This window comes from Gossypium hirsutum, chromosome A11, assembly GCF_007990345.1.
Source record: "Gossypium hirsutum isolate 1008001.06 chromosome A11, Gossypium_hirsutum_v2.1, whole genome shotgun sequence".
Classification (NCBI taxonomy): Eukaryota; Viridiplantae; Streptophyta; class Magnoliopsida; order Malvales; family Malvaceae; genus Gossypium; species Gossypium hirsutum.
This window is the reverse complement of record NC_053434.1, coordinates 120,007,699-120,020,309: the sequence shown is the minus strand read 5'-3', so window position 1 is coordinate 120,020,309 and position 12,611 is coordinate 120,007,699. Positions and strand designations below refer to the sequence as shown.

The 12,611-nt window shown below is 31.8% G+C and overlaps 2 protein-coding genes and 1 long non-coding RNA gene across 3 annotated transcripts in view; 1 reads left to right on the top strand and 2 right to left on the bottom strand.

Annotated features, from left to right (window-relative positions):
• Positions 1–1,160: 1,160 nt before the first annotated feature.
• LOC107962494 (disease resistance-like protein DSC1) overlaps positions 1,161–12,611 on the bottom strand; it is a 100,313-nt gene continuing 88,862 nt past the window's right edge. Inside the window, exon 2 of the mRNA XM_041080123.1 lies at positions 1,161–1,835. Coding sequence (XP_040936057.1) covers positions 1,446–1,835 — 390 coding nt within the window. The 3' untranslated portion in view covers positions 1,161–1,445. The remainder of the gene's footprint in view (positions 1,836–12,611) is intronic.
• On the top strand, positions 6,617–7,947 carry LOC107962434 (uncharacterized). Its single transcript, XR_001701614.2, has 2 exons — positions 6,617–7,158; positions 7,551–7,947. It is a non-coding gene; the product is annotated as an uncharacterized lncRNA (long non-coding RNA).
• Positions 7,391–8,753, bottom strand: LOC107962426 (disease resistance protein RPV1). Its single transcript, XM_016898820.2, has 2 exons — positions 8,178–8,753; positions 7,391–7,907 (listed from the first exon to the last, which is right to left on the bottom strand). Exons 1-2 carry the CDS (start codon positions 8,663–8,665, stop codon positions 7,727–7,729), a joined length of 669 nt encoding a protein of 222 aa, XP_016754309.1. The 5' UTR covers positions 8,666–8,753; the 3' UTR covers positions 7,391–7,726.

The following is a 12,611-nucleotide window of genomic DNA, read 5'->3' as shown; positions in this document are numbered from 1 at the left end:
TTGAATATTGGCAATATCCCACATTAGGAAAAGATAGAAATGGAGGGGGTTTGGTTTGTTATATATAGAACCCCTCCCCCTTTGGTTGTATTATCCCAAAATCTTCTCCTTTGTAATATTTCTAGAAGAAATATTAATTTGGTAGTGTCCGAGGACGTAAGCTAAATTGGCCGAACCTCGTTAAATCTCTGGTATTTTATTTCTTATTTGTTTGCTTATATTTAATAGCTTTATGTTGGTTATATTTATTTAGTTATTATTGCTATAAATATCTAAGTGTGTTCTATCTAGTTGTTGGGTTTTAAGCGGGACCATTTGTGACCCCTCCAATTTAACTGGGAATTTTCTTAGTATAATTGTTGGCATAATAATTATCTAAATATTTCTGATAATATTGTTATTAATATTATCGTCGCTTCCGCAACATAAACAACGTCAATGTGCAAAAAAAAAGGAATTAATAGGACAAAGGTGGTTAAATAGTTTACTATAGTTAATGCTTCTTCCACGACTGGCCCATTATAAAATTGAAAACTTTTTGCATCCGTTTTGGTTGCCGCCCTTCTTCCTCCGCTTCCTCGTAGACATTACGTTTTCGTTTTATGTGAGAAGTGCTACCTACTGATCCATCGTCGTGAGCAGAGTGTGTTGAAAAGTCAAATTAAAAGGGGTGTTGAAAAGTCAAAAATGGGAGGTGCAAGTGGCACCGAAAGAAAAAAAGTGGTAGGCAAGTTGTTTAAAGTTGAATGGGATAATTGCAATTTTGGTCCCTAATTTTTTAGGCCATTTGCAAGTTAGTCCCTGAACCTCAACTATAAATAGGCCTAACCATTTCTCATTTCAACCATCCCAACTAATCTTTCTCTCTTAGTTTTCTCTCTTCTCCCATTTGAGAATTCTTAAGGAATTCTATTTGTTTGTAATATTTTGGAGATAGTAAAGTTATCATCTGGTGTTAGTGCCCGAGGACGTAGGTATAATTTACCGAACCTCGTTAAAACTCTTGTGTTCTTTTTTGTCCTATTTTTCTTTCAATATTTGAGGGTATAATAGTAGTATTTAATTGTGCTATTAAATTATTATAGAAGGGATATTCTGACTAAGGAAAGACTTGGTATTTAAGAGATCTTTGTGATCCACCTCTCTTCTCTGGAAATTGAACTTTGTGTGATTTTTTAGTACAATAATTTACAAGCTTCCGACCCTATTGGAACAACAGAGTGTTGGTGGATGCGTTCAAAATTTGGAGAAGATTGAGCGCTATGGCACTGCAACTCTTTTATTTCTTCCAAATCTTTCTCATACACTATTCTAACACCACACTTCTTCACCTTAGCACGGCGTCCAAATCGATCTATGAAAGACACCTCAAGCTCATCGCATATTCTATCTAAGCAATCTGTTGCCCGTAACTTATTGGTTTCGCAGTCACCAAATTTATCCGCCTAGGAAAATGGATATAATTTATCACGCGACCAATAACGAAGAAAAAGGTGATCTTTCATTATGGACTGGTTAAATCCTTTACCAAACAACCAGCCTCTCCAATCAATCCGTCGAGGATTTCTACCTCTAAAAATAGATCCATTACAGCTGGCTTGTTCAGAATTTCTACAATAGATATATGCTCCACAACCGATATATTTGTCATCCCTTAAAGCATCATTATTGACAAAAATGCAACAGCAAGCAACTCCAATCCATTGACTATCTTTTCGAAGGTTGATAGGCAAGGGTATCTTAATTGAAGCGTTACTTGTTTGTTGGCTAAACCATTCTGGGATTTCACTTCCGGGCATAATAATATCAAACATTTTTCTTGAATTTGCAAATGCCTGCAAAACAAAACACAAGTCGTTTGGTAACTAAAACCATAAATCCTCAAGTATGAGATTTTGTAAGGGAGAAAAAAGAGATTAATCGACCTTAAGAAATTTTTTCAGCAGTGTTAATGCATTGATATTCTCAGCCAATTTGAAGCAGTTAATGGCTCTAATGAAAGTAGAATCCACTAAATTGCATACTTTTGATGGACTTGCAACTGCTTCAAGTGAAGAACAACCATCTATCCACACATCTTCTATACTTGTTGGTAGCTCAGGCAATGATTTAAGCATCTTGCAATCTAACAATCTAATAGAATAAAGCTTGGAAAGTCGAATAATAGATGCAGGTATGCTGATGAAATTGTTACCCTTAAGATCAATGAGTTTTCAAAGAGGATAGACCAGAAATATCACTAGGAATATCTCCTTCACAAAGATTGCAGTCCCTTAGTTTTAGCTCTTTTAATGAACTCAAACCTGACAACAAAGGCAACATCCGAGCTATGGGATTCGTCCTTTTGCCTTGGATTACCTTGAAAAGAGAAGGTAATTTTGATTGTAACTCAAATGATGGCCCCTTGTGCCCATTGAAATACAGAGCTTTAAGATTTTTAAATTGACAAATGAAGGATGGTGGTTCTGTTATGGCTGTTTCACTCAAGTCGAGCTCTTCCAAAAACTTCGCTTGCTGCAAATTCTCTAATAAATTTTCAACTCTGTAACAACCGGAAAGATCTAGAGTTTTTAAGCACTCCATTATCCCATCAATCTCTGGAAACCTTACAAGACTTGAGCAACCCGAAAGAATTAATGTTTCAAGAGATTCCATTCTAATTTTGGTTGGAAGACTCCTAAGACTTTTGCAATCTCTTAAATTCAAAAGTTTAAGGCGCTTAAGCACTCCGATGGATGGATGAACATCCACTAATTTGGTACAACCTTCCAAAATCAAAACTTCAAGATTTGATGCTGTTGTGAAGTCTGGTGTCTTGATCAGGTTTTGAGACCCTTTGAGGTTCATCATTTTTCAACTTATACAAGGGCTGTTGAAAACAATAACAAATTAGAGAAGAGAAAACATAATAATGCTCTTTTTTTTTAAAATCTTAATCAAAGTTTAATCATTTATATTAAAATAAGCTAAAACATAAGGATCAGATGAGTTAATTCTTACTCTATTTCCCTTCCATAGTTGTTCAATGCAACTGTATGGTAAGAGAAGTGCAACAAGGTTGTCCGGTTGGAAGTTTAAAGGTAACGATCTTAGAGGGCATCCTTTCCAATCTAAAAGTCGTAGCTCATTAAAAAGATATTTGAGATCATCACAATTTGAGAGGCAAAGCACTTTGAGCAGTCTCAAATTTTTCATCTTTGAGAAGGCATCGACACTCAAGTTGAACATTTTACTCGATTCCTTAAAAACCACGAGCAAAAAAAAAAAAACAAAAAAAAGAGTTTCAGAAGATACAAAAATATTCAATATTTACAAGCTATGTTGCATCGATATTGTTTTTTAATGTACCCATACCCAACACTTATATCTAATGCATATTCGAATATCGTATTCAGATATGACTGAGCATACCCATGATAGACAATACTCTTATCTAACACTTACATTCGACTTTTAATTACATAAGCCTAAAAAAACTAGAATTAATATTAATAGTACATATTGATAAATTTATATGTATGTTTTTTTACCTTTTATTGTCGATGATCATGCTTTCAATCACTTCGGTAGCCTAAAAGTAATCAAGAATAGACAATAAGAAAGACAAAATAAATGGTCTAAATTGTATGTTAAAAATTTTGAAAATTTACATACACAATCTTTAGTTGGAACTATAGTAAATAAAATATTTTGAACAAAGTAAAACATTTTCTAATGAGAGTATTTCAATAAAATTGAATGTTTATATTACCAGTTCTTATTAATATTTATGATCAACAAATGAAAATTATCTTAAAGCTACTCAATTTCACTTAAAATTTGATATGTAAATCAATTAGACTAAGCTTTGGTTTTACATCATATATTGACAAAAAGAAAATATTGTATGAAATTTTTGTTCAATGATTTACCGTGTTTTTTGCTAGGACATGATGGACATCTCTTTCCTTCCACAATCTACAACGTTTTCCAAGTTCATCAACGCATTTTTCTTCAACAACTTTTCTTCCCATTTCTTGCAACAAGGCATGCATCCATAAATATTGGTTATCATCACTGACTTTTATAAGAGATTTCTTAATGAGAACATCGATTCCAATATCTGGGAAAAACTCACAACCATCCAATACTTTCATTACTAAATCTTTCTTCTCTCCATTGAAAAAGCATGCTATGTCTAGAAATATATTCTTTTCCTTTTCTTCCAACCCATCAAAGCTGATTCTGAGTGTGTCAAGAATTTCTTTGTTGGAATCTTGTTTAAGTCTTTCGATTGCGTTTCTCCATTGAGCTAAATTTCTACTGCACAAAAAAAGGACCCAAGACTTCAAGAGCTAAAGGGAGACCACCAGCGTAATTTACAATATGTTCAGAAAGCTCACTAAAATCATCTTTCAACATTGTATCACTATCAAAAGCTTTCAAATTGAAAAGCCTAAGTGCATCATTGGGATTCAATGTTGTAGGCTTATACACATCATTGATTCAATAAGATCGGAGCAAATGTTCATCTCTGGTTGTTACGATGATTCTACTCCCTAAACCGAACCAATCTTGCCTTCCAACTAAGTATTTCAAGTGTTGTACATGATCAACATCGTCAAGAACAACAACAACCTTTTTGCTAAACAACCTATGGCTAATTATGGCATTCCCTTCATGAACATTGAAAAAATTGAAGCATTCATTTGGCAAGATTTGAGAAAGAAGTTGTTTCTGTAAAGAGACAAGTCCACATTTGTTTGAAACTTCTCGAATATCAGCAAGAAAGCTTTTACCTTCAAAATAAGGTGACATTTGAGTGTAAACAACCCTTGCAAGAGTTGTTTTACCGATGCCACCCATTCCACAAATTCCAATAATGCGGACATCGTCTTCCCCAATGTTTATTTTTGAATACAACTCCTCCAAATGTAAACTAATTCCAACCAACTCGTCATGAATAATTGGATATGTCTGTGTAGCGACGTAAAAATTTACTGATCGCTAATTGTGGCGATTTATAAAAAGATTTAGAAGTTGAAATTTGATTTTTAAGATAAACCAGGAGTCGCCACCGATCTTTTTTAGGGTGTGATCGGACACCTATTTGATTTATTTTCTAAAACAACGAGAAGGCTAAGTTTGGGTCTACGTCAAGATCCAGAGGAAAAATTAGGCTCGGGAGTCGGTTACGCGCGAGGAAGGTATTAGCACCCTCGCAACGCCCAAAATTGGCATCTTTTAAACACGTGTCGTCTTGATTTTCAAAAATACAAGTTCAATTTAAATTTCAATCGTGATCCGATTTAAAAAGCGAGAACTTTTAAGTTCTTAGATTTTTTTTTTGAGAAGGATGTACATATACCGTTTTAACATAAATCGACAAATTCCATCCAACATAGCGATGAAATTCTATGATTTAATATTAAACCGGTACATTGCCTTTATTATTGAAATTTATTAGAAAACACGATCGGGGTTTTGAAATAATGTAAAGCAAATTGGAAGAAATAAATGGAATAATTAAAACATTTTGAAGCGAATGTCGTAATATGGCAATAATGTTAAAGATATACGTAATATATATTAGGAATACTATAAACATAAACATGTATTTATACTAATACTAATAATAAAAATGTATGTACACCAAATAATGACATATAAGTGACAATAATGAAAATAATGAATAAAAATGAATAATATGACATATATATATACAATAAAACATGGGCACTAATTGTGTAATAAAGTATAATAATACATATAGTATGGTATTAAAAACATAGATATAAAAACATATATAATACTAAAATATACATATATTATATAAAGGTATGTATAGAGTAAAGTATCAAAAAATTTGTGCAAGATATATATAATATGTTAAAAGTACACATATGAAATATAATGTTAAAAATATGTATGCATAGTGTAAAAATGTATATACAATATGGCATTAAAATACTTACATAACGTATACACATATAATTACAAGGTTAAGTACATATAAAAAAATATTAATATTGATATTACATAAAGATATACTTATATATATACTAAAGTTATGTACATATATACATAGATAATACAATATTCAACATATACATAATATAATAAAATAATACTATACAAATACGTAATATATATAATATGCACATAATACATACGTATATAACAAAATATACATTATATTACAATGGTAATGGCATTAAAATAAAAAAAGAACAATATAACATAACTAAAATAATATATCTATAAATCTATATACATAGCTAAAATGTACACCATTATAATAATACTAATAATAAACATTAAAAAATATTGAAATACAAAAACAAACACAATAAAGGTAATAAAATAAAAAAATAAACCTACATGTAGAAGCATATTTATATACATATATTAAAGAATACATATAATAATAACAATATTAATAGTAAGCATAATAATAGTATTGAAATATAAAAACAAATAGCATTAAAATATTGAAAGAAAATAACTAAAAAAAACTAAATACAAATACATACACACATTTAATAAGAGTATATACTAATATATATAGTAATAATAATAATAATAATAATATAAAAATAACAAGGATATTTAATAAATATATAAAAATAAACAAAAAAAGGACTAAAATTAAATCAAAAACGAAGTTATGGGGCCAATTTAAAAAGAAACTAAAAATAAATGGCCTATTTAAACACGCGAGAAAACAGTGGGGAACAAAAGCGCAATATTCCAAACTTTCCAAAACGCTGCCCAGTAACAGGGATCACATTGCAAATCATATTAAATCATAGGACCAAATTAAAATAAAAAAACTTAATTATAAAACGTTGAAAAATCGGAGGGGCCAAATACGAAATATCCCCTCCCTTAAAAAACACGCGGATCCTAGGTCGAGTCGGGTCGGATCGGGTCGGGCTATGATGAAACGACGTCGTTTTGGAGTTAAAAAGCAGCCCTCGTTTTGGAGGGCTATATAAAGCCCTAAATCCGAAAAAAAATTCATTTGTAAGGGAAGGGAGAAAAAAAAGAGCGAGGAAAGGAGAGAAGAGGGAAGAGGGAGAAAGGAGAGAGGGGAGAAGGGAGAGCACCGGCCAGGGGCCGGTCACCGGGCGGCCTCGCCGACGATGGCGCTGGCCGCCGTACACGGCGGCCGGAGAGGTATTTTTCTGATTTTTTTCTTTTTATTTTGTTTATATTTTTTATGTTTTAAGCATTGTTTTTATTTATTTAGTTATTTATAAATATTAGAAAAATTTTGAAAATAAAACTGAAAAATAAATAATAGACTATTCACCTTAGGGTTTAATGTCTGATTTTGCGATCTGGGATGTTACCCTTGCTTGGCTGCTATTTTGTTTATCTAAATGCTGAGAAAATTTGCAATCGTTTTGGATTTGGAAATGATTTCTTATTTTCTCTGTTTTCAAACTGCAGAACTTCGGACCCCTTTACAGTGTTTCATTCGGCTTTTTATAGCCACTTTGATTACATGATATATTATTATTTTTTGATGTTCTTGCTTCTGTCTTGTTTGTCTGTTGTTTCTGCAGGGTATGGAATGGAGCAGATGGTAGCAGGTGGGGGAGAGGTATGGTGGCTGACATGGTGAGGCAGAAGGGTGGTTGCGGCGTCACTTTAGGAGCTAGGGTTAGGGTTGGTGTTAGGTCAGTTGGGTTGTATTGGCCCAACCGGGTAGTGGGTTTAATGGGTAGGTTAATTGGGTAGGTTAATTGGGCTGAAGGTGGTTTTTTGTAATGGGTATTGGGTTATTTTGGGGTTTAATATGAAATGGGTTTGTTAATGGGCCATTTGGGTTTTGTAAAATGGCCCAAAATTGGCCTGTAACAGTCTGACATAAGTTTGCTGATATATTCTTAACAATGTCTCCGATAAATGCTGATTCGTGCCTACAATGAAATAAAAAATCGCTGCTATCTTTCAAATGCATTTTTTCATTTGTAATTGAGTGTATCATGAAATATAATATAATTGAAGCAAACCAAAAGCTAGAAAAAGACAGCAAGATTTGTTAGAGCATCAAAATACACAACATGCTCATTAGTTGAAATATGGAAATTCTCAATTAAACACAGTTACAAAAAATTACATGCAATCCAAGAAAAAAACAATTTTTTAGTCATTAAAATTAGGAAATAGAGAAGAAAAGGAAGAAATACCGATTATGTAAATGCCATCCTTTGATGTTAGCTACTTCAGTCAAAGCATTTCGCCACTTTTGGATCTTGTCTTTATCTTCCTTGTATCTTTCTTCGTGTTCGGCGAAGTCTTCTCCAACTTTTTCTTTTTGTTTTCTTAAATCGGATGGATCCACATCGTAGAAAATTGGAAATACTTTATGCCCGTTAACATTTTTTTGTTGAACAATCTCAGCAAGTTCCTCCAAGCACCATCCTGAAAAGGCATCGGTTTCCGAAAAAATGATAACCGAGCACCACGACTGCTGGATCGCTTTGAAGAGTTCCGGGGCGATCTCTTCGCCGACCTCCAGCTTTGGATCATCCCTAAAAGTGATGATGCCACTCCTCTTTAGAGCATCGTAGAGATGATCTGCGAAGTTCTTGCGGTTATCTTCACCTCTAAAACTCAAGAAAACATCGTATTTCTTTCTGGAAATGGATGAGGAAGTCGAAAGTAACGATGACATAACGATGCATGAGATGATAAATATATGTGGAAGGCGAAAAACAGATGAAATTTACAGGGAGCGACAAACGACTTTTCCAAGAAATTTCGGTATACGTTTCCCACCTTTTACTTTCCAATAAATTCGTGGGCCATAGATGAGTTGGATTATCTTTCCTGGAAGACTTCAAGAAGGTGAGAGTTGACAATTGGTGTCTACTTTAATTACAACTAATAATTATAGATTTTTAAGAGTTTTCTTTAAATTTTGCCACAAGTCCCCATCCTTTTTTATAAATTTAAAATTTAGTCCCTACACCATTGTTTATTAAATTATGGGTAAGTTTTTGTTTTGGCCACTTAATTAAAAAGTTTCAATTTGGACATTGAACTTTTCAAAATTATTTTGTCGGTTACTTGGCACTTTTTTAATTAGTATAATAACAATTTTAATTCTCAAATTTTATGTTTTTCATCAATTTAACCCTGATTTTATATAAAATAACAAAAAATTAAATTTCTTTTAAAAAATTTAGAGAACTCTAAAAATTTAAATTAAAATAAAAGTAAATAAAAATTTCAAAAATATATAAAATGAGAAAATGAGCGAAAACTATTAATAAACCTTCCAAAATTTCTCCCAAATTATTGGTTGTATGCTTTTTTTTTATCTCTTTTGTTTCTTGACATGGTTGTTTCGTTATAAGAAAAAAAAATTCAAAATATAATTTGTTTTACTGTTTGATTTTATAAAAAAATAAATAAAATTTTAAATCGAGTCTGAAAATGAAAATTTTATGGTATATTTTGAAATTTTTTTTCTAAAAAATGGCATAAGCCTATGTATTTTGGATGTTCTTCAAGGGCATGAAACTTGACTTGAAGATATTATTAATTTGATTTCAAAAAACATTGAGGAAGCATGTAATAATCTAATAATTTTTGGTTTTGTTCTATTTTTAATTTGTTCTAGGGTTCTATTGAATGATAATTTTCTATTTTTCCCATACATATTAGTTCTTCAAAAACAATATTTTCGAGATTTTATTTTTTTATAATTTTCTATAATTTTCATATAGAATTTTCTACTTTTTAAATAGTTTTGAGTTTTTTTTATAATGTTATATAGAACCATAGTCAAATTTACAAAATATAAAAATTGTGCACTAAAATTGTTATTTTGCCAACTAAAAAGTGACACTTAACAACGGAGTGACTAAGAAAAATAATTTCGAAAAATTTAGTGACCAAATCATAATATTTTTTAGCTAAGCTACCAAAATAAAAACCTACCATAATTTAGAGACTAATTGTGTAGTTTACCTTAAGAACTAGTGGTTTGGACTTGGCTGTAAATTCCATTAGAACTTACAGACCATGAGGGTAGCATTAATAAGTTAGAATTATATATTACATTAATACATAAAAGAAAAACAATAGTTCTTCGAATAAATATTAAATCCTATTCAAATTAAATTGCATTAAAGAAAAATGCCATAACTTACCACTACTGAAAACAAAGGCATTTCTATTTCCATAGCAAACAGAGTACCTCAATCAGTTCCTTCCACAGGAAAAGTTGTTTGAGTTCCGAAGAAACTCACAGTTCTCCCATTTCCTCGTGCCCAATAGACACCATTTACTACATCTTCCCAAATATTGGACAAAGCCCTCCAGAGAAACGAGCAATTAGAAGGATGTATCGAAGATGACCATTTACTTATTACCCATACTTGTTCCGAAGGACTTTAACCCATAGCACCTTCATGTTAGAAATGACATTAAAAGCTACTTTAAGCATGAAAGCTTTATCGTGGTATCATACTTTCCTCAACTCAAATCCACCATTCTTCTAAGGCATACAACATTTATCCCAGCTCACTAAAGTTGGTTTCCAGTTACCAGACGTTGACCCCAAATGAATCCTCGAACGAGCTTCTCAATTTCATTGCATTTGTCTAGGTGATCACCTTAAAAAAGACCATAAATAGATTGACCAGTCTAAATTGAGATTGAGGGACCAGCTAGGGAATACCAAAAATCCCAAGCTACCGCAAAAAAACCTGAAGAATTATAAAAAAATATTATGAGGGATTATCAAATATTGATTTGTCTTATAAAAATAATTTTCACTATTTTTAAATTTATATATAATATTTGTAGTACCAAATATTAGTATAAAAAGTTGCCAAATTAAAAATTATCAAGTTTTTCCATCAGTTAAATCCCATTACAAATTTATTAGGATGAAGCATAAAAATAGTCACTAAAATATTTCCCGTAAACTTATAAAATTTATTTTCTGATGAATGAAATCAAGTACAAAGTCGAGACTTTTGTAATGGACCAAAATAAATTGGTGGGGTTTAGTGGCCTCTTTCTCCCATTATAACATTTGAAAATGGTCACAAATTTAGAGAGATTCGTGGACAGCTGTTCAGTAACATGTGTTGGGGTTATGAAGTCAAATGTATATGTTGCGATTTGGGCATGTTGAATTTGGCCTCCATGCAGCACATGCAGCCAAGAGCAGACCATGCAGCCCACAGCCATGCAGATGCTGCTGAAATTGATGCAGCAGTTCAATTTCGGTTTCATTTTGTTACTTTAAGTAATGTTTTGTAACTTAGTCAGATTTGAGTTAAGTAGGTAACATATTTAATGTAATTAGGTAGTGTTTGAGCTGATAAATCAGTTTTGTCAAAGTGTACAAGTTTCATTTATCAAGTTTCAATGTAATTAGTGGTAGTAGGTGATGATTAGGTAATGTTTGTGACATTTTGACCAGCTCATGAATTGGTATATGCAATGGCTCAATGCCTTTATTCAGTTGTAGTTAATGAAATCATTGAATTTCATCAGAAAACTTTCTTATTTCTTTGTTTTCATTTTTGCTCTTCAAGCTAGAGGTGTGCATGGGCCGGGCCAGGTTTGGGCTATTTTTAAGGCCCGAGCCTGGCCCGGGAAAAAAATGGTAGGCCCGAGCTGGCCCGGCTCGGCCATATTAATTTTTTTGTTTTTTTATTAAATAAAAAACTTTAAAATATAATAAATCAAATACATTTAAAACATAAAAATAAATATTAAAACAAAAAACAAATAAAAAATGAGACTAAAATAATTCTTAGAATAATACATAAATTAAAAATATAATAAAAAGTAATTATATTAAAATTGAAAAATTGAAACAAATTAAAATTAAATTAAGAACTAAATTATATTAATAACAAAAGTTTTACAATATTAAAATAACATTAAAAACAACAAAAAGAGTAAAGTAAAATACTAAAGTTACTTAAAATTAAAAATAAATTTTTTTAAAAATAATTTAATATTAAAATCAGGCTGGGCCCGGGCTAAAAAATTTTTACCCGAGACCCGGCCTATTTTCTAACAGGCCTCGTTTTTTGTCTAAGCCTATTTTTCGGGCCTATATTTTTACCCAAACCCTCCCATTTTTCGGGCGGGCCTTCAGGCCGGGACGGGCCACCCGGCCCATGCACACCTCTACTTCAAGCTCGATTCTGTTTATTTCACCTGCAAAAGTCGAGCCTTGTTGCTCAAGCTTTCTGTTAACCTTGGTTGATTTTTGTTCTTAATCCCAACAGGGCCCATACCATCTCCATCTCCATTTTCATTTTTAAGTTACTATTATCTCTCATTATTTTATTTTATCTTAATTTCTTTTCATCAGTCTTTTCTTTTTGCTTTTGATTGTTGGAAACTTGGAGTACTAGGGCATTCCCAAGCCTCGGTTTGGGACTTCTTGATAGCATTCCCGCCCTATAGCAAATTAAATGGGATATAAACATCGTGAGATTAATTTCTCATATTTTGCAATATCTAATAGAAAGTTTTCTGAATCAGATAACTGATTGAATTAATCAACTCATTAGTTTTTGATTCAGTCAATTCACTTAGTCTGATTGGTTCATTCGATTTAATTAAGTAAATTATTAAAAATTATA